Source organism: Megalobrama amblycephala, linkage group LG15 (genome assembly GCF_018812025.1).
Source record: "Megalobrama amblycephala isolate DHTTF-2021 linkage group LG15, ASM1881202v1, whole genome shotgun sequence".
NCBI classification, from domain to species: Eukaryota; Metazoa; Chordata; class Actinopteri; order Cypriniformes; family Xenocyprididae; genus Megalobrama; species Megalobrama amblycephala.
In genome coordinates, this window is record NC_063058.1 from 18,432,915 (window position 1) to 18,458,527 (window position 25,613).

The following is a 25,613-nucleotide window of genomic DNA, read 5'->3' on the forward strand; positions in this document are numbered from 1 at the left end:
ACTTTTAAATACACCTGATAAATTTACTCACCCCCATGTCATCCAAGATGTTCATGTCTTTCTCTCTCCAGTCGAAAAGAAATGAAGGTTTTTGAGAAAAACATTCCAGGATTATTCTCCTTACAGTGGATTTCAATGGCTACCAACAGGTTGAAGGTCAAAATTACAGTTTCGGTGCAGCTTCAAGGGCTTTAAACGATACCAGACGAGGAATAAGGGTCTTATCTAGCGAATCGAATCGGTCATTTTCGATAAAAATACAACCGTTTATGCTTTATAAACAAAATATCGCCTTGAACGTACTTTCCGCTTCCGCATTCTTCATAACGCTTACGCTGAATGTTCTACGCCTTCCCTATTCTACTTACGGAACGAACGCGGCGCCGGTTTAGTTTTTTTCCGTAACTTGAATAGGGAAGGCGTAGGACATTCAGCGTAAGCGTTACGAAGAATGCGGAAGCGGAAAGTACGTTCAAGGCGATATTTTGTTTATAAAGCATAAACGGTTGTATTTTTATCGAAAATGACCGATCGATTCGCTAGATAAGACCCTTATTCCTCGTCTGGTATCGTTTAAAGCCCTTGAAGCTGCACTGAAACTGTAATTTTGACCTTCAATCTGTTGGTAGCCATTGAAATCCACTGTAAGGAGAAAAATCCTGGAATGTTTTCCTCAAAAACCTTCATTTCTTTTCGACTGACGAAAGAAAGACATGAACATCTTGGATGACATGGGGGTGAGTAAATTTAGCAGGAAAAGTGTATTTAAAAGTGGACTAATCCTTTAATTTCGTGTCATAAAAGCATTCTGAGGTGCAAATACGTTCTCAGACTCAGCCGAACACACTTCTTCGTGAGTACTTGAGCGTGCTGTTAAAAACTAAGCTCAGAAGCGATTCAAGAAAGAAAGGCGACGCATTTGGAAAATCTCAATCAATCCACAAATCGATTTATTCTCCCAGAAAACTTATTGAATTTAGAATTATCTTGATGAACTTATTGAAAAAGGTATTTGTTTTATTGACATACCTGAAAGTCAGGCTTAAAATCCTCACTGGAAAGAAGTTACAGTAGCTATGTTTCCATCCACCTATTTGTATGCACATTTTGGGATATTGCATTAAAAAAAACGCTAGATGGAAATGCCAAAATGTGCATACATTTTAAAAATGCACATAAAATATTGCTCAATTGAGGCAGATGATTTTTTTTATCTGATAAGATGACATGCAGATACTTGTCTCAACAGAAGATGTGATTGGATATCTGGATTAACCTGTGGACCAATTTCATTACACAATATCTCAAATGTTGGTTTGATCATTCTGAAATGCTTAAGTCAGTCACTAAATGACTTGGCTTCATTCCCACCCAGAAGCATCTCACATAAATGTGTTCCCAAACACCAGCATCTGAACACAAGATAACTTGAAAGTGTTTGTGAAATGCAAGTGATTTATGATAAAGAATTGCAGCAACCAATTAGAGCAAATTTTATTACTGATATTTTTGCATAAGTTTCCCAGGAAGTGACGATTTTGCTATCTTGAACCCATAGGATGGAAACGCTGCTTTATTCGCAAATGATTTATGCGATAATACAATTTTGTGAACAAGTTAAATTCGCAACTGGATGGAAACATAGCTAACAACGTTCATGTTCAGTGTTCTTGTAAATGTGCTAATTCTGACGTGACTTGCAGAAGCTTAAAAAGTAGAGCATGAGTCTAGCCATACCAAGGTTATAGGTTCAATTCCCAGGGAATACATGAACTGATTAAAAAATGTATGCCTTCAGTGCAACATATAAAAGCATATTCCAAATGCATAAAGGTAAATGGGCTTGAACCCACCAAAAGTCACACTAAATAAACCACATTTACACTCCACAACAGCTCAGAATCAAAACACAACTGAAACGTAAGATTCCAAATTATTTTTATGAAAATGAAATGTATAGCATACAAAATGAAAAACCTACAAACTATACAGAGTTTGCAAATTCAGTTACACCATGTCACCTGAGGACTTTCCTGTTTTGCCAACTACAGTGTTTCCCAGAAGGCAGTGTCAGCACTGTATAAGATATGCAAGAATGTTTGTGGAGTCTGTACATTAAGACGTAGATTTGGTGAGCTGTTGCAAGCGCTGTAGGATGCTCTTCTGACCGTAACGCACATGCAGAGCTCTCCTCTCTCTGCTGCTGAGTTCAGCCAGAGCTCCCTGATTCTCCAGCCGCCTCCTGTCCGTCTCTACATCCTCAGAGTAAGAGTCCAGCGTCAAAGCAGCTGCTGTGTGCAGGAGACGCTTCCACTCCGCTGATAACCCTGTCAGCCCGTCGAAACTCAGAGCCTGCTCCATTTCATCATCATCATCCTCTTCGTCTTCCTCCCAGCCTTCGTTTTCACGGAACTCCTCGAAATCTTGCACCGGCATGCAAAGGACCTACTCAAGAAAACAAAAAATTGTAAAGGATTAGTTCACTTTCAAATTAAAATTTCCTGATAATTTACTCACCCCCATGTCATCCAAGATGTTCATGTCTTTCTTTCTTCAGTCGAAAAGAAATTAAGGTTATTGATGAAAACATTCCAGGATTTTTCTCCATATAGTGGACTTCAATGGAGCCCAAACAGTTGAAGATCAAAATTACAGTTTCAGTGCAGCTTCAAAGCATTCTACACGATCCCAGATGAGGAATAAGAGTCTTATCTAGAGAAACCATCGCTCATTTTCTGAAAAAAAAAAAATTAAAAATTTTATACGTTTTAACCATAAATGCTCATCTTGAACTAGCTCTCTTCTTCTTCTCTATTTGAATTCCAGCAGTGTAGACACTGCTAAATGTGCTACTGCCCTCCACAGGTCAAAGTTTGAACTAAATTGTCATATACAATATGCTAGTGCAAGTATATAACAATTAGTTCAAACTTTGACCTGTGGAGGGCAGTAATACACTTAGCAGTGTCTACACTGCTGGAATTCAAATAGAGAAGAAGAAGAAGAGAGCTAGTTCAAGATGAGCATTTATTGTTAAAACTCATATAATTTTTTAGAAAATGAGCGAAGGTTTCTCTAGATGAGACCCTTATTCCTCGTCTGGTATCGTTTAAAGCCCTTTGAAGCTGCACTGAAACTGTAAATTTGATCTTCAACTGTTTGGAGGCCATTGAAGTCCACTATAAGGAGAAAAATCCTGGAATGTTTTCATCAAAAACCTTCATTTCTTTTCGACTGAAGAAAGAAAGATATAAACATCTTGGATGACATGGGGGTGAGTAAATTATCAGGAAATTTTAATTTGAAAGTGACACTACCAATCAAACGTTTGGAATCATTAAGATTATTTATATTTTTAGTCTCTCCTGCTCACCAAGGCTGTATTTACTGGATCAAAAATACAGTAAAAACAGTAATATTGTAAAATAATATTACAATTTAAAATAACTTATTTCTATTTGAATGTATTTTAAAATGCAATTTATTCCTGCGATGCAAAGCTGAATTTTCAGCATCATTATTCCAGTCTTCAGTGTCACATGATCCTTCAGAAATCATTCTAATATGCTGATTTGATGACTTTATACATTTAAGACTTTCTACTCTGATTTTAAGATAATTTTTATAAGGGTGAATTAAGACTTTTTAAGACCTGCAGAAACCCTTAATGTGTCCTTGCTTAATAAAAGTATTAATTTCTTAATAAAAAATTTTTTAAAAAATCGTCATTCGAACAAAAAACAGTAGTCAACATTTGAAGTGGATCAAAACCTTTCATCGAAGTTGTCCTAAAACCTTCTTCTTAGAAATTTTTTGATCCACTTCAAAAGTTGACTACTGTATATTGTCACATTTTGTCATGTGGCTCAAATGGTTACCTTCAGAGTAGTGTAGAGCTCACTGTAAGTGAGGGAGCCTGATTGTCCGAAGATAAAGACTCCTTTCTCTCCAACAATCTCCATCTCACACAACATGTTCCACTTGTCCACTAAGAGCCGTTGATCTGCTTCACTTTGTGTCACTGTAAATGCAATTAAAATGTGTCAAAAAATGTATTTCTAAAAGCTAGTTCCTCTTTTTACAAACATCTATAAAGCCACACCTTGCACTGCTGCTTTGTACACACTGGACATCTGTATATCTGCTGTGTCATTGCCATTTGTAGGAAACGGCTCTGCAAAGCCGTACATGTGGAGCAGCTGCCAGTTTGCCATCTGTCCGTAGGTGTTAAAGACCTCCTCGCCCTTTTCAATGTGCCGTACAGACACCATCCTCAGGCAATCCTGTGCAGGGGAACATGTCAGCTGTGAGATTTAAAAGCATCTAGCATAAACAATAAAAAAAGGCAATACATCTGCACCACATACAGGTGTATATTCCAGATTGGCGTTGTGCTTGGAAACGTGATTCAGCATGTCAGCCATGGGCACCATCATTGGAGGGTTAGGCTGTTTTTCTTCTTCTTCATCCTCATCCTCTACAGGCTCTTGAAAACTGAGACAAGGAAATATTGAGAGATGTCCATTTCTGTCATGTTAGAAAATAAATCATGCTTTGGTAATAACATAAAAGTCATTATTATGACATACCAAGTCATACTTATGAGATTAAACAGTTGAAATTATGACATACATAATTATTAGATTTAAAAGTCACAATTATCATTAAAAATTATAAGATAAAAAGTTAAAATTCTGACTTTCTGTCATAAATTTCAGCTTTTTATATCGTAATTATGACTTATGTTCATAATTTGGATTTTCTGTCATAATTATGACTTTTTAAGTCAGAGTTTCAAATTAGTATGTCATAATTATGACTTTTTAAGTCAGAGTTTCAAATTAGTATGTCATAACTATGAAAACCCATCTCTTTCGTGAGCACTTAACCTCATCTTAAAAAAAAAAAAAAAAAAAACTTCTTACTCCTATCCTTTCACTTCCTCTAATCCCTCTCTATTGTAGCTTAGGATAATCTGAGCACTGCCTATAACTTGTATTATGAGCACTTCTTGTCTATTTGCCTCGTCATGACGACTCGCTTGTTGTATTCCTCACTTGTAAGTCGCTTTGGATAAAAGCGTCTGCCAAATGAATAAATGTAAATGTAAATAATTATGACTTTTTTCAAGTTATAATTTTGACTTTTCATCTCATAATTATGACTTAGTGTGTCATAATTATGTTTTTATGTAAGAATTGACTAAGTCAGAATTTCGACTGTCATAATTTACACATTGTATGCCATGACTTTTTTCAACTTTTCATCTCATAATTATGTATAATTTACTTTTTATGTAAGAACTGACTTTTTAAGTCATAATTTCTGCTTGGCATGTCATAATTTCCACTTTGTATGTTATAATTATGACTTGTTGTGTCATAATTTTGACTTTTTATGTCATTATGATTTACAAAAGCATGATTTTTGTTCTTATGACATGGATATGTGCTTCCATAGAAACGTTAGGAAATGTTAAAAATAAAATTAGGGCTATAAAAATAAATAAATCATAAGAGCTACAAGTCATTTTAGGTATCACAGCATTATAATGTATAGTATGAAAGTCATTTTTAGATTTGTTAAATATTACATTAAACAGTGTTATTTATTAGTCACTTCATTAGATAATGGTAAATGTCATTTAAATGTATATCATGCACAATTAAATATCCAATATGATCTATACCGATAAATTTAATATATCACCAACAACCGATTTGCTATATATTGTGCATCGCTAAACAGAATTCTCATATTATTGCAAATTTAATTTAATCAAATCTAATAGCTCACAGATATCTCACCTATAGGCCATTACAAATGCTACCAGGCTCTTGTAGAGCTCCAGGTTGTGCTTCTCGGGGTCCCACAGGTCAGGATGGGACTTCATGAAAGGAAGGACTATGTTATTGTACTCATCCTGGAGTTTTTTCAGATCAGTGTTGACAGCCTCAGGAATTCCTGTGCCTTTCAGGAGTTTATCACGCTCCTCATCGGACCTTCAAAACAGAGACAACACGACCATGAAGGATCTTTGAAGGATATCTCGAAGGTCTGCAGATATTCACAGCAAAACTTACCAGAACATGGGCTGATCCAGTGTCCTAAAGTCTGGCCAGAGAGACAAATATGGTTTCCAATGGGATTGTGAACATGTGTACTCATACAGGAGACCCAGAAGAAGAGGAACCCAGCCTGATGCGCTCTCCAAAGTTTTCTTCCCTAAACAACAACCATAAGTTCAAGATGTGGTGGTTACAAGCCAGCTACAGAAGGTGGAACTGCAATAACCTGAATGTCCTCATACCTTCTTCAAGCACTTTTTTGACTTTAGTGGTGCCCTGATGCAGGAGGGTCTCTCTGGGAATGGAGAACAAGATGTGCCCCTCTTCAATGTCCTCTTTGGCAAGCATGCCATATTCTGCTACTGTACCCTCTTTACTTAAGTAAACCTAAAGAAATTAATATACACAGTGGTATAATATACACATAAGTCTCGGGCCACTCGGCGGCCATCTTTGAGGCGACTCTTCAGTCATCGTCTTATCTCTTTGAATGGGGAAACATCAAATTCTTCAAAGATGTTCACAAAGCTTACAATTAAATTTCATATTTGAAATCACCAATGAAATCTGACAACTGTCTCATAAATTTTGTTTCTAAAAGCCCAAATCATTTCTGTTTCTGAAAGCAACCGGAGTTTCTAAAGGCAGCTGCAGTGATGTGATGATTTTATCAATTCGCGATTGGCTCTTATATTTAAAAGGAGGAACTTATTCCGCAATATTGCGAGTTGCACTTTCTCCCTTTCGTAGTAATACGAATGCACTTTGTATGTCTTTGTATGTCTAAAGACATTGGTAAATATCTCCAAGGGTTTCATCATCAGGAAAACAATTTCTATAATCATGTATTTGTACTTGTACTCGGCAAGAATACTTTTTGTGCGCCAAAAAACAAAATACAAGACTTTTCAACAATATATAGTGATGGGGCAATTTCAAAACACTGCTTCAGATATTTACGAATCGAATCAGTGAATCCGAGTGCCAAAGTCACGTGATTTCAGCAGTTTAGCCGTTTGATAGGAGATCCGAATCGCTGATTCGAAACAAAAGATTCAGAAAGCTCAGAAGCTTCAGTGTTTTGAAATCGGCCCATATAGATATTGTAGAAAAGTCGTTATTTTGTTTTTTTTGGCGCACGAACAGTATTCTTGTGAGTTTTATAATATTAAGGTAGAACCACTGAACTCACATGAAATATGTTTTTAGTACCTTTATGGACCTTGAGAGTTTGAATGGCTTTAAATAAATAAAAAAACAGGACAAATGCACAACAAAATTACTAACACGTCAACTAAAATTAAAATGAAAACTGAAAAAAGAAAAAAAAAGCTAATTCGAAATTAATAAATACTATAGTTGTGTATGAATAAAACTAAAATAACCCTGATTATTATGTTATTATTAATTATTATTTAATAAGCTTGTTATCAATTTTATTTACAATAATGCAAATTAACAAAATAACATATAACTATACATTAAATTAACAACTCAGTTACCTTATCGCTGAGCGTCAGCTTCACACTATCACACCACAGCAAGAAGTGTTTCAGGGGGTCCAGCACACAGTTCTCATCATCTATCTGAAACCACACATGATGATAAGCACAATAACTGTAAAACATCTGTGGTTCAAGCTAAAGCTAATATTTGAATCTAAATTGTGAATTTTAACAACCTGCGAACTGTCAGTAATAATAACTTGAGGAAACGTTGTTTTTACCTTCGGCCTTTTTGTGTCTGTCGCCATTTTATTTAAATGCAAACTCGTCGGTGAGATATTAAAATATATATTGTTTTATGGTGACCACAGCATAAGAGTATAGTAAAGATTATATTCTGTGTGCCTCCATGTGAGGAGCTTCGGTCACTTCTTCTTCTTCCAGTACGTCTGCAGAAAGTAATACAATCATGTACAATGGCGCCACCTACTATACTGTTGAATGAACAACATAATGAAAAATGAGTAATCAATATAATGTTATCTTATATATATATATTTGTTTATTTATTAATTTTTTGGGCTACATTTTTTTCCCGTAATCAACAGAGTCAGTCCAAACACAGGGGTGAAGTCTGGTTCTCATGCATCCTCAGGCCAGATAAACATCAAAGCTAGATTCTGACTGAGACAAGTAAGTGTGAGGATATGGAAAGAAATTTATTATGCAATATTCATCTGTCTTAAAAGAATTCACTAAGCAAACAGACATAAATTTACTATGACAATAAAATGAAGCACATAAACAGAGACAATGTCATCTTTATCTGGCATAACGGCCTCAGGTTTCTGCCCATTCAGGAAGTTGGCTGGGTTGAAGTCGTGAGGAAACTTCCACTTGTCCTTCTCAAACAGCACAGACTCGGCTAACAGGGAACATTCTCAGAACTTTGGCTAATATTCTGGCAAGGTTCTCTCATAAATATGAACAAACGTTCTTCCAGTAACATTAACAAAACATTCTTTCAAAGTTATCTGGTATTTAATAATGTTCTCAAACATTAGCACAAAACATTATTTTGTTTTTGTTTTTTAATACTTGTTACTTTTGTTCTCTGAACATTCTGAAACATTGTAAACACTTCACTGATTCTGTGTCATACCATAGTTTTCATGACTTTTGACTTGGTAGTGTGGTTATTGTGTGTAATATACATGCTGGACAGACGATAAGTGGAAAACGGATGGATGGATGGATGGATTTCCCCTAGTCCACCCAAGGGTTTGAGATCGTTCAGAGCTGATATTTTACTTATTATCAAAATAATTCTTACTTAATTGTAATCAACTAAAGCATTTTAATGTGAGATGTTTTGCCTTGCATTATTTCAGAATATAGCTATTCAGATATAGATGTGTACAACCAAAGACTAGAATAACACAAGACGTGTCACTCGTATAGTTTTGAATGGGAGAAAGTGTAACGCGCAATATGGCGGAATAAGTCCCGCCTTCTAAATAATAGCCAATCGCCGACTGGTAAAGTCATCGCGTCGTCAGACGCGCGCCTCCGAAGAGACGCGCATTTAGGTCTGCGCATGCGCATTAGCTTGATCCAGCCTGAAAAATAGTTTTTTTTGTCATGATCGAGCGTTTAGAAACTAAATTTATGAGCCGGTTGTTGTTAGATTTCATTGGTGATTTCAAATATGAAATTTAATTGTAAGGTTGGCGAACAGTTTTGGAGAATTTGGAGAGTTTCCCCATTCAAACAGATAGGGCATGATGCCCAGGATGCCGAGAGGCGTTTCAAAGATGGCCGCCGAGTGAAATGAAAAAAGTGGAAAAGGAAGATTTAAGTAAAAAAAGTTTATTTCACAGAACTGGGACATTTGCTAGGGATGTCTCAAAAAAAAAAAAAAAAGACACGAAGGCCACATATAACAATTATAATAGACATTTATTTTATTAATTACCACACAGTTTTTCAGCAGCCTTGGTTTCAGAAATATTCTTCCTATTAATTTTCTCCATAGGGATTTCAGTGACTTCACTGACAGAGCTCACTTTGGGATTATGGGTAGTGTAGCTGAACAGGAATTCAGCTATTAAAGGATTAGTTCACTTCAGAATTAAATTTCCTGATAATTTATTCACCCCCATGTCATCCAAGATGTTCATGTCTTTCTTTCTTCATTCAAAAAAGAAATTAAGGTTTTTGAGGAAAACATTCCATGGTTTTTCTCCATATAGTGGACTTCAGAAAGATCCAAATTTCAGTTTCAATGCAGGTTCAAAGGGCTCTACATGATCCCATCCGAGGAATAAGGGACTTATTTGGCGAAACGATCGTTGTTATCGTTGTTTTATCTTATTTTTGTAAAGGTCGTTTGTAATCTTTGCACATTAGCTTTGTAGACACTTAATCTGTATTTAACCTATGTCATGCGTGACCTTTGTAACGTGATTATGTCATGCGTGGCGGATCGCAAAGCTAGTGCAAGATGAGCATTTGTGTTGAAAAAGTATATAATTTTTTTATTTTTTTTTTTTAGAAAATAACAGATCGTTTCTCTAGATAAGACCCTTATTGGCTGGGATCATGTAGAGCTCTTTGAAGCTGCATTTAAACTGCAATTTGGACCTTCAGCCCATTGGTAATTGTTGGAAGTCCACTATATGGAGAAAAATCCTGGAATGTTTTCCTCAAAAACCTTAATTTCTTTTCGACTGAAGAAAGAAAGTCATGAACATCGTGGATGACATGGGGGTGAGTAAATTATTTAAATACAAAGCATGTTATATATCAGCACTTCAACCACTTTGAAGCTCATGGTAGGCCCATATTGAAAAAGTTTAATACATTATCATTATGGAGAAAAATAATTGAACTTTTACTTCCAGAACCTGACTGTTGTGCTCGATTACCTGTAACTTTATATGCAGTATCAGAGTTTTTGTAGATATTGCTACAATTAATATTAGGTATTCAAAGATAATCTGCTTATCAAATTAAATCCTGTAATATTTGGCATTATGATTTATTGTTTCACTGTCTGTCTGCACTTGATTTGCATTTTGTAGGGTTTGGGCGTCATGGTGATCCCGTACACTGGGGTGTAATCTGGTTCCCCGGCATCATCGGGCCACACAAACTGGAAACGGCGCAACAGAGTGACCATGACCAGGAAGAGCTCCATACGCGCAAGACTCTCACCGAGGCACACGCGGGGACCTGTAAAACACATGTGATGATGATCACAGAACAAGATAAAACACAAAACAAGATAAACAAGATAAAACACAAAAAATGTCTGAATAGTTACCTATAGAGAAGGGAATAAAGGCCTCAGGCTTCTCAAACTGGCCTTGCTCATTCAGGAAGTTGGCTGGGTTGAATTCATGAGGAAACTTCCACTGGCCTTCTTCTTTTAGTACAGAAGTGAGGTTGGGAATGATTACAGTTCCCTAACAGAGGAGAAACAGTTTAAATTTGTTTTGAAGTATGAAAAACTGTGCTTTCTAGGCAAGTTTCCTCACCTTCGGGATGTTGTAGCCCATCAGCTCAGTGTCTTTGGTGGTGCAGTGAAACACACTTAACGGTACAGTGTTAGCGACACGCTGAACTTCATGAATCACAGCCATTGTGTACGGCATATCATGTCTGTCTTCATACGACGCGTGATCTTTACCCACCAGAACATCATCGATCTCTTGCTGACATTTTGCTGGAGAGAAAACAAGGTCATGTTTTGTCTAAATTCCCTGAAAGGAGTTAGCTTTGCTAATATGCTAACATACACCTGAATGTTTGCAATATCCAGTTAGAAAAATAATGTCAAATTAGCAATAAAATTCACAACAATATCATGTTTAGCTTCTTTAGTTCAAAACAATGTGTGTGTTTTTTTTTAACCAGACCTTGAACCTCTGGGTGGTTCATGAGGTAGAGGAAAGCAGTGAGAAGGGTGTTGGAAGTGGTATCAGTCCCGGCAAAGTGCAAATCCAGAATATTCATAATGAGCTGGTCTTCAGAAAAGGTGGAACCATCATTTTTTCTCTGGGGAGTGTAAGATATCATTCATTTGAGTCTCAAACTGTGGTGCATTTGTTCAATTTGGTCTTAGAAGTTCGAACCCTAATGTATGTCAGAAGAAACTCGCACCTTATCAAGCTCATCCAGATAGCAGTCAATGAAATCTCTCGGCTCTCCTGGGACTCTTGTGCTCTTGTGTTCAGCAATCTGACTTCTATTCATACTTTTTAACTTCTTCACATGACCAAAGGCTTTTTTAAAAGGCAGGGGCAAGATTCTCAATAAAGGAAGTGTGTCATATATCTGTTAGGAAAGGACATACAAACTTATACAATTACTCTAAAATGAAAGATATTTATTTCCCAAATTTGAATGTCAGTTGCATTCAGTGAAATCAAAATACTATAAAAATTATTTTAAAAAACATAACATTAAAAACCTCTCAATGTTCACAAAATACACATTTAGCAGTTATACAGATTTATATTTTACAAAAAAAGACTAATTATATATTCATGACTCATCCTGCACTAAACAGATTTTTGTCCAATCAGATGCTCTCTAGAATGAGAATGCCCCTCCCCCTAATAGCCTACTGTATCTCCTTCTTCTGATTAGCAATGGCATGAACATCACAGTTTAATCATTAGCTGTAACAAAAATGGACAGCAGAGAGGAAAACTGAAAAAAATTCACAAGGTGTTTTGATCTGAAATCTCACCATGTTCCATGGTCCATTGAAGATCTTTGAAAGCTCCGTAACGAGCTGGACGTAGCGCTGAAGGAATTCATTGTTGTAATCAAAACGGGATCCGAACAGAACCAATCCGATAACATTTGATGCAACATTGTGGAACATATTCTGAGGATTCACAGTTTCTCCTGTATAAATGTAAATCAATTAAAAAGATCGATATTTTCCTTGTCAGCTGAGACATAAAATAAAAAATTTCACATTGTCTAAATTGATAACTGCAAAATCTAAATTACATAGTTTTAAACATATAAATACCAGCGTTTTTGTCGAAGTAAGCAACAATGTGTGAAATCTCTCCTAGAATTCTCTCTTCCATGGACTCCTTCCCGAGCCCAAAGTTCCTCAGGGTCATCAAAGCATAGCGTCGATGATCCTTCCAACGGGGGCCATAATCAGCCAAAATAACACCTTTATTAATATTATGATGTTAGTTAAACGTTGCAGGGTTTCTAGAACTAAACATATTCCAACAGATTACATTTACCATCAGAACATAGATGTTCCTGATATAAGCTATACTTTTTACTTGTGCGCGTGCACAATGCCAAGTGGACTGGTCAAAAATCACTCGTGCATATTCACGCGGACCGATACCAGAGCAAAAGGCGGATTATACTTTCGGCTTTACGCCAGTAGGTGGCGACAAGTTACTGTTGTGAGTAATTCACTCAACCAATTCTTTTAAAATTAATTCATGAACAACATAATTGATGGAGAAGAACGATTAATCCTTTGACTTCGTTTGTAACTATTTTCGTTGGTGGTGGAAAAGAGGCAAGTTAATGTTATGTCTAATATGTGAGTCACACTTTATTGAACTGTTGTATAATTAAAGCAATTTGACTCTCACTAGTATTTGATTTTCTTACAGCTTGTAGTGGGAATTACCTTTATTCTCCGAGAGATGACTGATCATGAAGTGTTGAGGCCGTCCTGAGAAGTCTTGAGCCTTCGTAACCAGAGCTTCCTTAATTACCTCAAAACTATTCAGAAAAACTGTTGGTATTGATCCAGTATACAGACTGAAAATTTTCCCATATTGTTCTGCAAGCTTGGAAAAATGGAAAATGATTTTACAAACAAGAAAAAACATTTAAAACTCACGAAAACATAAAATAAACTCATACTCTTTCAAAATCCTTCAAAGGATTGGCCATGTTCACATGAAGCAGATTCCCAATTATTGGCAGAGGACGAGGTCCTGGAGGAAAATTCTTCGGCCTTTGGATCCGGACTAGGAGGAAGACGAAGAAGATGCATATCCACACGAGAAACAAAGAGCCCAGCATGTTGACTGATGTCCAGCTGTTGTCTCTGTTTCACTCAAGCAAAATAAGCTTGTGAACTCAGACCACTCAGGTACATTGCCTATCTGAACAACAGATATATTGGCCGTGTTTCAGAAAGATAAAATGAACCCAGGCAAACAAACACTGCTCAACATTCTGCGTTTCTCTATTCACCTGAATTAAACTGGTTTCAACTCTATAACTGCAAATCCCTTCACAGTACAGAGACTGCAGTCAGTTCCATTTCCAGTTTATCAGGTGTATGAGTCAAAAGACCAATTAAAAAGACAAATAATTATTACTTTTGCTACAGGGTAAACAATGTAGTTTTGAATTTTCCAATTTTACTTTATTATCAGTTTAGAATTTTGTTTTAGTTTAAGTGTTTTATATAGTTGTCTATTGTTATCTAGTTGTAAGTTCATGTTTAATGAAGTTACACCACCTTACAAAAGTTTGGAGTCTTTTTGAAAGAAATTAATATGTTTATTCAGCAAGAGAGGATGCATTAAACTGATTAAAAGTGACAGTAAAGACATTTATAATTTCAAATAAATGCTGTTCTTTTGAACTTTCTAATAATCAAAGAATCCTTAACAAATTCATCACTACTTCCACAAAAATATGATGTCGCAACCTATTTTCAACATTGATTATAATAAGAAATGTTTCTTGTTACACATGGAGTTCCAGTTTTTCATTTTTAGTTTTCAATAATGATAATAACCCTAACACAATAAATCCACACTGGCATACATTCAGACAAGTTGAGCCAACTATTTTGTAAAACACTTTTTATTTTTTTTTTACATTTAAGGACTGCATGATTTTTTATGACCTTTTTATAATATACACTGTATGACCAGTTATAATACATTCTGTTATTAAAATAATAACATCAAGTCATCTTTTGCAACAGAAAATTGACACGATTATCATAATTTGACTGTCTGTCTGCACTTGATGTGCATTCTGTAGGGTTTGGGGGTGAGGGTGACCCCGTACACTGGGGTGTAATCTGGTTCCCCGGCATCATCGGGCCACACAAACTGGAAACGGCGCAACAGAGTGACCATGACCAGGAAGAGCTCCATACGCGCAAGACCCTCACCAAGACACACGCGGGGACCTGTAAAACACATATGTGCGTATACGAAATATACGTTTACATAATGGACTAAAAAAACTGAAAATTATACCAGTTTCCGATTATGAAACAGTTACCTGCAGAAAAAGGCATAAAGGCCTCAGGCTTCTCAAACTGGCCCTGCTCATTCAGGAAGTTGTCTGGGTTAAATTCATGAGGAAACTTCCACTGGCCTTCTTCTTTTAGTACAGAAGTGAGGTTAGGAATAACAAAAGTTCCCTAGAGAACAAAAAGAGACCAAGTTATGATTTTAAAGGGTTAAAACTCTCTTTATATAGCGGTTTCCTCACCTTCGGGATGTTGTAGCCCATCAGCTCAGTGTCTTTGGTGGTGCAGTGAAACACACTTAACGGTACAGTGTTAGCGACGCGCTGAACTTCATGAATCACAGCCATTGTGTACGGCATATCATGTCTGTCTTCATACGATGCGTGATCTTTACCCGCCAGAACATCATCGATCTCTTGCTGACATTTTGCTGATGAAATAAAAAGTCGTGTTTAAGCTAAAGCATTGAATTAAATAAAATTCATTAATAAACCAAAACAACAAACCTTGAATCTCTGGGTGGGTCATGAGGTAGAGAAAACCAGTGAGCAGGGTGTTGGATGTGGTATCAGTCCCTGCAAAGTGCAAATCCAGAATGTACAGGATAAGCTGAGCTTCAGTAAACGAGGAACCATCGTTTCCTCTCTGGTGAAATTAAAGAAAATTTTTAAAGACACAGATACATTTACACGACAACGATGTACTAAAAGATTTTTGCTTTTTTTGTGTACAGGCGACAACGTGCTCAAAATGATCCCTGTTCACACGGATCCACGTAAATGGCTTAAAACACTGTATTATGCTGGCAGACCAGTAGTGGGCGATGTCACTTTGTAAAGAAACACCACGCACCTAAACAGAACACGTAGTACGCATACACATATGCATGATGTCACCATTTTCACAAATTCACAAACAATTTTTGTAGTTTACACAGAGGCGAAACTGGCTGTTGTCATGTAAATGAACCATAAAAAGTTTTCAGTTTTTATTTGAAAACGGTGTCGTGTAAACAACCCCTAACTTTAAAGCTATGTCTACATTAATCCAGATACAATTGAAAACTGTGTTTTTTGAAATACATTGATTCTCGATACAATGATTCTGGATTGATTCTGATATTTTCTCTCTCTAATCGATTCTGAGCTTAGTTTTAACAGCAGATGGCACTCTAGGCTAGTGTTTAACCACACACTCAAATGCTATGAAGAAGAGTACTGACAGCGATTGTGCATTTGGCTGAGTCATATAAGTGGTTAAATATACTTGCACCTCGGCTCAGAATGCTTTTATGATGCAAGGTTAATGAGAACATAGCCCACTTGTAATTCACTTCAACCTTTTCAAACTTTATGAATGATTATTTTAGGTTTAAGTGGTGTGTGTGTGTAAAGGAACTGGAAGTTAGCAGAGTACAGGTGTTTCTAAAGCATGTAGTACCATCTGCTGTTAAAGGATTAGTTCACTTTGAAATAAAAATTACCCCAAGCTTTACTCACCCTCAAGCCATCCTAGGTGTATATGTAACCCCTTACCAAGGTCTTACTCGCCCCGCTCGGTGCGGTCCTCGAACCTGGGTCTCCGGCATGGGAGTCAGACGCTCTAACAAGGAGGCTAAGGGCTGCAACCCCTAGTGTCAGTCTCTAAAGCATATCTTGAGATCAGAGGAGTGAGGTTTACTTGCACAGTGACTACTAGCTGGCCTCCGTTGCACTCACCCCCCTAAACCTCACTCCCATCCGGGTCACGGCACCAATGTAACCCCTCAAACAGCTCTGTGCGGGCCTCGAACCTGGGTCTCCGGCGTGGGAGTCGGGCGCTCTAATATATATGACATACAGTACAGTCCAAAAGTTTGGAACCACTAAGATTTTTAATGTTTTTAAAAGAAGTTTCGTCTGCTCACCAAGGCTACATTTATTTAATTAAAAATACAGTAAAAAACAGTAATATTGTGAAATATTATTACAATTTAAAATAACTGTTTTCTATTTGAATATATTTCACAAAGTAATTTATTCCTGTGATGGCAAAGCTGAATTTTCAGCATCATTACTCCAGTCTTCAGTGTCACATGATCCTTCAGAAATCATTCTAATATGCTGATCTGCTGCTCAAGAAACATTTAATGTGTACAACTGTACAAAATATTTGTGTACAATATTTTTTTTCAGGATTATTTGATGAATAGAAAGTTCAAAAGAACAGTGTTTATCTGAAATCTAATCTTTTGTAACATTATAAATGTCTTTACTGCCACTTTTGATTGATTTAATGCATCCTTGCTGAATAAAAGTATTCATTTCTTTAATTTCTTTTCAAAAAAATAAAAATAAAAATTCTTACTGACCCCAAACTTTTGAACGGTAGTGTATAATGCTACAGAAGCTTTGTATTTCAGATAAATGCTGTTCTTTTGAACTTTCTATTCATCAAGGAATCCTGAAAAAAAAGTACACAACTGTTTTCAACATTGAAAATAATCATAAATGTTTATTGAGCAGCAAATCAGCATATTAGAATGATTTCTGAAGGATCATGTGACACTGAAGACTGGAGTAACGATGCTGAAAATTCAGCTTTGCATCACAGGAATAAATTACTTTGTCAAATATATTCAAATAGAAAACAGTTATTTTAAATTGTAATAATATTTCACAATATTACTGTTTTTTACTGTATTTTTAATTAAATAAATGTAGCCTTGGTGAGCAGACGAAACTTCTTTTAAAAACATTAAAAATCTTAGTGGTTCCAAACATTTGGACTGTACTGTATATGACTTTCTTCTTTCTGATGAACACAATCGGAGTTATACTGATAAATATCCTGAGGCATCCAAGCGTTATAATGGCAGTGAATGGAACCAATGAGTATGAGCTGAAGAAAGTATACATACTAAATAAAAATACACACAAACATACTCAATAAACATACTCCACATGGCTCCGGGGGGTAAAAAAGGCCTTCTGAAGAGATGCATTTGTGTAAGAAAAAGATCCATATTTAACAAGTTAAAGTAAAATATCTACAGTAGCCTTCTGTACTCAACTTACAAAAAAGAGTTACTGACATCATGTCAGTTAAAGGGATAGTTCACCCAAAAATGAAAATTTGATGTTTATCTGCTTACCCCCAGCGCATCCAAGATGTAGGTGACTTTGTTTCTTCAGTAGAACACAAATGATGATTTTTAACTGCAACAGTTGCCGTCTGTCAGTCAAATAATGGGAGTTAATGGGAACTCGAACAATAAGAGTCGAAAAAACATGCACAGACAAATCCAAATTAAACCATGCGGCTCGTGACGACACATTGATGTCCTAAGACACGAAACGATCGGTTTGTGCGAGAAACAGTATTTATATCATTTTTTACCTCTAATACACCATTATATCCAACTGAGTTCAGCACTTGCTTAGTGAGGTCTGATCACGCTCTGACAACGGCAGTGATGTCTCGCGCATATACTTCAATGAGTGCTAGACACGGTTCGTGTCTTAGGACATCAATGTGTCGTCTTGAGCCGCAGGGTTTAATTTGGATTCGTCTATGCACATTTTTTCGACTCTTATTGTTCGAGTTCCCATTCACTCCCATTATACGACTGACAGACAGCAACGGTTGGAGTTAAAAATCATCATCATTTGTGTTCTACTGAAGAAACAAAGTCTTGGATGCCCTGGGGGTAAGCAGATAAATATCAAATTTTCATTTTTGGGTGAACTATCCCTTTTAGCTTTTTTCGTAATTTTAATACGGAAGGCATAGGACATTTTGAACTGCAAGACTTTTACACTTTATGTATCCAAGTTAAATACAGAAGGCGGTCTGGCGACATCTCGATATTTTATTTTATAACTCGTTAAATATGGATATTTTTCTTACACAAATGCATCGCTTCGCTTCAGAAGGCCTTTAGTAACCCCCTGGAGCCGTGTGGAGTATGTTTATAATGGACGGAAGCACTTTCTTCAGCTTCATACTCATTGGTCTCGTTCACTGCAATTATAAAGCTCAGATGCATAAGGATATTTAATAATATAACTCAGATTGTGTTCATCAGAAAGAAGAAAGTCATATACACCTAGAATGGCTTGAGGGTGAAAAAAGCTTGGGGTAATTTTCATTTTAAAGTGAACTAATTCTTTAAAAACTAAGCTCAGAATCGATATGAGAGAGAATCGTGAGACATCGGAAAATATCCGCCAATCAATGTATTGTCCCAGCCCTAATATTTATCGATACAATATGCGTCACATGACTAAACATGCATCGTCGTTTTCAAATACCGTTTCAAATTTATCCACTTAGGAGAGCATCTTCAAAAAGCTCAGTTTCCGCATACCGATACTGATAAATAAAAAAATCTAATATCGGCGATAACCGATATGGTACCGATATGTTGCACATTCCTAAAAAATGTCCATCACAGATGCGCACGCACCTTATCAAGCTCATCCATATAGCAGTCAATGAAGTCTCTGGGCTCTCCTGGGACTCTTGTCTTTTTGTGTTCATTGACCAGTTGTGCAGACAATTCTCTGGCCGTGCTGGCATTTTTGAAGGCCTTCTTGAAGGGCAGGGGCAGAAATCTCAACATAGGAAATGTATCATATATCTGCAATAAAATAGAGAAAATTCTTCATAAAAAAGTCCAAAGACAATTAAGAGCAAATATTTTTATTGTTGGTCATTAGATACTCCTGAAAAAATTATAATAATAACAATTAAATTAAATGTGGTTTCAGACTTTTGGGCTTCTCTTTATTAGCTGTTAATATAAACACTTAAACGATGAAGTGATGAAATGCCTCACCATGGCCCACGGTCCATTGGCAATCTTTGCATTCTCTGTATAGACGTGAACGAAAAGCTTGAGGAATTCATCGTCATAATCATATCGGGATCCAAACAGAACAATGCAAATGATATTTGAAGCAGCATTGTGGAACATAGTCTGAGGGTCAAAGGAGCTTCCTGTACAGACAAAGTACATTGATCTAAATGTCAAGTCAAGCTCTTGTGTGAGTTTATTTTGAGATACAGGAAATAAGACACATTATTACCAACTCTTTTGTCCAATTTAGCAACAACATGTGAAACCTCTCCCAGAATTCTCTCCTCCATCGACTGCTTCCCCAGGCCAAAGTTTCTCAGGGTCATCAGAGCAAAGCGTCTGTGTTCTTTCCAACTGGGGCCATAGTCAGACAAAATTACACCTGCGATTATATGTAAATGTTATTTACAAGCCTCAATGATACTAAGTGTATTATCAGATAAGGCTGAAAATGCTCTTTAGACTCTGTATAAAGAGGAGACACAAAGTGAACAACCTCAAAAAGATATTGATTAACTGTAGTCTGTACAGAGGTATAAGAGTGAAGTTCATTTGCAAGTAGATTTACCGCTTCCTTTTGTAACATGGTTGACCATGAGGTCCTGAGGACGTCCTGCAAAGTCCACAGCCTTAGTAACAAGAGCTTCCTTCAAAACCTCAAAACCATTCAGAACCACCCAAGGCTTTGATCCAAGGTACAGACTGTAAACTTTTCCATAGCGTTCTCCCAGCTAAAAAGTTTAGCGTTAAGACATCACACAGGGCTGCTCATTATGCAATACATTACCAGATATTTTACAATGCAGTTAAATATTGTCAACTCTTGAAAGTCGCATGGTTATCCTTAATATATTTCTTTAACTAATGATTAAGGAAGTGTTCAAATAGTGTAGTACTGTACCCTCTCGAAATCTTTCAAAGGATTATTGATGTTTAGCTCAAGCAAATTCCCAAATAATGGCAGAGGACGAGGTCCTGGAGGAAAGTTCTTTGGCCTCGGGATCTGGATGAAGAGGAACAGGATGAAGATGCATATCCACACCAGTATCAGAAAGCCCAGCATGCTGACGGATGTCCAGCTGTGAACTGCTCACGTTTCACAATTAAACTCAGATACTAAAGCACCAAGCCCTCCCACTTCAAATAGGCCTACTGAACATTCCCATGAAGCATGTTGCCTGAGGGCTCAAATTAAAATACTAATAATAACCAATCCAAGACAGAGCTTAATTATTTTTCGGCAAAATGTACACTGTAAAACCTAACTGTGGAATTCACTAAATGAAATAAGTTCATTTTACTTAAAACTTTAAAAAAAAGGTTAATTCAACTTAACAAATTTTGTGATGTGAACTCAAAAACGTATTATATTAAGTAGAACTCAAACTAAATAAGTCACTATGTTATTTTAACTTTAATGGTTTAAGTTACAGAAATTAATTTAATCTAGTAGCTTACGTCGTCTATAAATAAATGACTAAAAGCTATCAAATAAACACACAAACAATAATAAATACATTGATCTGTTTCATATTAAGCCTACACACCTACATTAAGCCTTTTTAAAGTAATTACATTTATTCATGTCAAAGTATTACCCAAGTGCGTTTCTAGGCAACAAAAAATCGCGCCGGCGCCATTTTCCCTCCTTCAGTCGCAGCAGGAGGACGGGCTCACGCAACGGTCAAGAAAAATAACAGGTAAGCATTTCTAACTAAGTTACTTTATTCATATTTGTGGCACTTTTGAACGTTTTCGGTTTTGTTCTCGTACCTATTTAATTGAAGATTAACCAGCTCGGTAATACTAATTTGTTTAACGTTTGCTAGCAAACAGTCGAGGCGCCAGGCCGCCAGCCAACACGTTATCCAAGTTATCGACGGCAGGTGAAATGCTGTGTTTTTGTACCCCACAGGCTGTCTGTGGTAAATTAAGAAATATTTTTTTGTGCTTTCTCACAGTCGGACTCAGATAACGCGACTTTTATATTTTGAGACGGTTGGCAGACCATCTTCCACATCTCTCGCGCGCGCGGCGCCGCAGAAACTACAGCAACAGGTAATGTAAACCCACCCATATTACAACCTTTAAACTTATTGTTAATATTTATTTATGACCCGCTTCGTAAGTTTCACATAATATATCCTATATGATATTATGTGATATATTATGTGATAATATATCACATAATATATAAGCCCCGGTGAACAGAGGCTCGAGGGTCGTTTATGATGGCTGTTTTGCTAACGTTAGTTAACATTTAAGACTGTTATTTGCTCTTCACGTTTTCTAATGTGAAACTCATAATAACAATTTGTTGTCATGCTTTTGAAATTAATATTTTCAGAGCAAAGACGTTGAAAGGTGGTGTGATATCAACATGGCTACAATATATGAGTAATTATAATTCACATTGAACAAATCGATGGGCTTTAGTATGGTACGAAATGCAAATTGTCACGTTATGAACATGTTAAATGCATCTTTCTTCAATTTAAATTTTTAAATTGCTATTTTTGCAAATGTATGTAATGATGACCAGAAATTTATTGCAGCACAAATGGTAAGTATATACTGAAGCAATACAATATTTGTTTTTGCAACTTATTATAATGAAATTTAAATCTAAACATATTGATCAATGCATACACAGCCCACACAAAAAATAATACAAACCTCAACTAACATCAAGCTATATTGGTTCTTGCACACCACATGAATGGCATCATGACCTCCAAGGACCAATGATGTTTGATAATGTATTGTCACCATTTTCTGTATTGGAGTGAATAACAACTTAAATTTCAGTCTGTCTTGTCATGTTGTATTGCTTCAGAAGAATACTGGTTACGTCTTAAGTTCTGGTTATAGCTGACTTTATTAATATGGATAAGAAAAATTATCTTGTGTTATTTTCCACTGGCACTTATCCTGAAGTTGACTTGGGTTTGTATAAAGGTGTCAATTAATTGCTAATTCTAGGTTGCAGTGATTGAAAATTGTCTTATCATGAATCATAAAAATAAACTGACCATAAATGTTGTTAAATTGTGAGTTAAACTAACCTAATTTTTTGTTTTGTTTTCAAGGGCTGCATTTTTTGGCTTTGATGTCATTCGAACTACGATCTGGCGGGTCTTACTATCTGTAAAGAAGAGTCTGCCGATGTTTTTAAGACACAAGGTAGGTCAAAACAACATTATATTTACTTAGCAACATTTTAAGCTTTTTGCTGACATGAGCATAAATGCATGGTGTGGGTAACTGTGTTTTTATGTTCCTCTTGAAGCTGAACTATCCTTTTAAAGGGTTAGTTCACCCAAAAATGAGAATTCTATCATTAATTACTCTCCCTCATGTCGTTCCACACCCGTAAGACCTTCGTTCATCTTCAGAACACAAATTAAGATGTTTTTGATGAAATCAGATGTTAGTAAGGCCTGCATCGCCAGCAAGATATTGTACACTTTTAATGCCCAGAAAGCTACTAAAAACATTTAAAACAGTTCATGTGACTACAGTGGTTCAACCTTAATATTATAAAGTGGCTAGAATACTTTTCAACAATATCTAATGATTGCCGATTTCAAAACACTGCTTCATGAATCTTCAAAGTTTTACAAATCTTTTGTTTCGAATCAGTGGTTCAGAGCGCTGAAGTCACTGATTTCAGTAAACGAGGCTTTGTTACATCAAGTGTTTTGAAATGTCAATGGTTCATGTGACTTTGGCAGTTTGATAGCCGCTCCAAACCACTTATACGAAACAAGATTCGTAAAGCTTCATTAAGCAGTGTTTTGAAATCGACCATCAATAGATATTGTTGAATAAAGTCATTTTGTTTTTTGGCTTACAAAAAGTGTTCTCATCGCTTTATAATATTAAGGTTGAACCACTGTCACATGAACTGTTTTAAATATGTTTTTAGTAGCTTTTTAGACATCTGAAAGTGTTCAATATCTTGCTGGCGATGCAGGCCTCACTGAGCCACCAGATTTTATGAAAAATATCTTAATTTATGTTCTGAAGATGAAAGAAGGTCTTATGGGTGTGGAACGGCATGAGGGTGAGTAATAAATGACAGAATTTTCATTTTTGGGTGAACTAACCCTATAAGCACCACTTTTCTTTAGTTAGTGTAATAAATTTATAACTTTAGGTTGACGCCAAATTAAATTTTTATTAATAAAAATGAACATTCAAACAACTCTGGAAGACATGTTGTGAAAATTAAAGTACTACAGGGTTTTAAATAGCACACCCTATTGAGTAAACATTACTCCAAAACCTACACAATGTTATTTTCATTTATGAAAATTTAAATATGGTGTCTGCTCTGACAAGGGTTGTTTTTATGTGTGGTGACATACACTAACACTATTTTTTTTCCCCCAATGCGTTTAGAAAAAGGAGCTTGACCAGGTGCAGAAGGCAACACTCACCATCATTGCTGTAGAGGAGGAAGAGGGAACTTTTTACCTTTTAACCCACTGGATATTTTGATTGTCTTTGAAGATGAGGTGATGTCTGCCAAGTCCGTGCACTGCCTTTGGAGTACACTTAGTTCGTACAGAAAGTACTGTTGAATTACCTTTCTTACATAAAAATTATCTACTCTGTTTCTGGTGGTGTTAGAACATAGTTATTTTATATTATTAATTTAATTTTACAAACTTTTACAATTTTAAAATTAATTTTTAAACAAACATATTTCCTTGTTTGTGCGGTCTTATACTTGGAGGGAAAAAAATCTAAGACTGTTTTAAAGTTATATTTTTGACTTGACAGCCCAATTTTATGCTTGAACATTTTGTGAATTAACTGTTGTTTTTCAATAAATACTTAAGAATACCCTCTTGTTCTGTCATAATTTTGTGCCAATGTTAAGTTTTGCTTAGTCTTACGTAACTTTATTACTTTGAGTTGGATTAACTTAAACCATTTGCCGCAATCTGTTTCCTAAAACCATTTAAGTAACAATATAGTTAAGACTTAGTTAGATTTGTTACCTGAACTCAAACTGAATGAGTGGAATAAACTTAAAATCTTTAAGTTGACTTTACTCTTATGATTGACTAAACCAACTCTAAAATTTAAGTGAATTTAACTCAATGCATATGAGTTTAGAGTACTTATACATATTAGTTTTAAAACTTAAATGGTTTGAAGCAATTAGTTTCCTCAAATGGTTTGAGTTACCGCAACTTATCGGGTTTTACAGTGTAACCGTTTATTAAAGTTTATGTTACAGTCATACAACTGAAACATTTTAATCTCTCTGTTTATCTCCCTGTTCGATATTTGTCAATATATTTATCTGACATTTTTTATCTATCTATCTATCTATCAATCTATCTGTATCTGTATCTGACACAGTTTGGTTTTTATCACAGTTTCGGTATGGTTTGGTATGTGCAACAGCACAAATAAATACAGTAGAGCAAAGATACAAATAAAATAAACAGTGCTTTTGGGGTTTTTCAGGTATCTAATAATAGTTTTCAGGTACAGATATTGAATAAAGTAGCTAATCAAATGTAAAGCAACATTGCATATAATCTTCTCTGTATAAATTAAATAAAGATTAATCATTTTTAATTAATTAATTAAGTTACAAAAGCTATTCAGTCAAGAGCAGTGAGTGATTTCCTTGTCTTTTGTTGTTTCATTAACATTAAAAACACATACAGACAGTAGGAATATTAGGCTGCTGTCACTTTAAGACATAACGCACGGATCCAGCGCACTGAAACTGAACACATGCGTTCTTTCTTGAGTGTGCTAGGATACTTGCCAAGACGGGCATGTTGACATCATTTATGTGTGAATTTGTCCGTTCAAGTGCAAGAGAACTCAAGAAAGAACTCAATATTTGCGCTTCCGTGCACACTCTTCGGATCAGCACACAAATCTCGCAATAAGTGCGCGAGTTCTCTTTCGCATCTTGTGCTCGAATGTTTCAATTGGCAAGACTTAAAGGTGCA

The 25,613-nt window shown here is 36.0% G+C and overlaps 2 protein-coding genes and 1 long non-coding RNA gene across 3 annotated transcripts; 1 reads left to right on the plus strand and 2 right to left on the minus strand.

Moving 5' to 3' along the window:
- Positions 1-1,921: 1,921 nt before the first annotated feature.
- setd6 (SET domain containing 6, protein lysine methyltransferase) lies at positions 1,922-7,973 on the minus strand. Its single transcript, XM_048157681.1, has 9 exons — positions 7,795-7,973; positions 7,571-7,654; positions 6,311-6,455; positions 6,084-6,225; positions 5,808-6,002; positions 4,368-4,494; positions 4,103-4,283; positions 3,879-4,021; positions 1,922-2,445 (listed from the first exon to the last, which is right to left on the minus strand). Exons 1-9 carry the CDS (start codon positions 7,819-7,821, stop codon positions 2,116-2,118), a joined length of 1,374 nt encoding a protein of 457 aa, XP_048013638.1. The 5' UTR covers positions 7,822-7,973; the 3' UTR covers positions 1,922-2,115.
- A 1,480-nt stretch (positions 7,974-9,453) lies between these two features.
- On the minus strand, positions 9,454-20,733 carry LOC125247012. The gene is made up of 18 exons (XM_048158177.1): positions 20,531-20,733; positions 20,198-20,360; positions 19,859-20,011; positions 19,609-19,769; positions 19,237-19,410; positions 15,296-15,434; positions 15,032-15,219; positions 14,819-14,960; positions 14,533-14,723; positions 13,433-13,621; positions 13,194-13,356; positions 12,561-12,713; positions 12,270-12,430; positions 11,678-11,851; positions 11,434-11,572; positions 11,053-11,240; positions 10,839-10,980; positions 9,454-10,747 (listed from the first exon to the last, which is right to left on the minus strand). The coding sequence occupies exons 1-18, from the start codon at positions 20,690-20,692 to the stop codon at positions 10,554-10,556; spliced, it is 2,976 nt and encodes a 991-aa protein (XP_048014134.1). The 5' UTR covers positions 20,693-20,733; the 3' UTR covers positions 9,454-10,553.
- Positions 20,734-21,336: 603 nt separating this feature from the next.
- On the plus strand, positions 21,337-24,905 carry LOC125246717. The gene is made up of 3 exons (XR_007179951.1): positions 21,337-21,687; positions 22,719-22,812; positions 24,034-24,905. It is a non-coding gene; the product is annotated as an uncharacterized LOC125246717 (long non-coding RNA).
- The last annotated feature ends 708 nt before the right edge of the window (positions 24,906-25,613 follow it).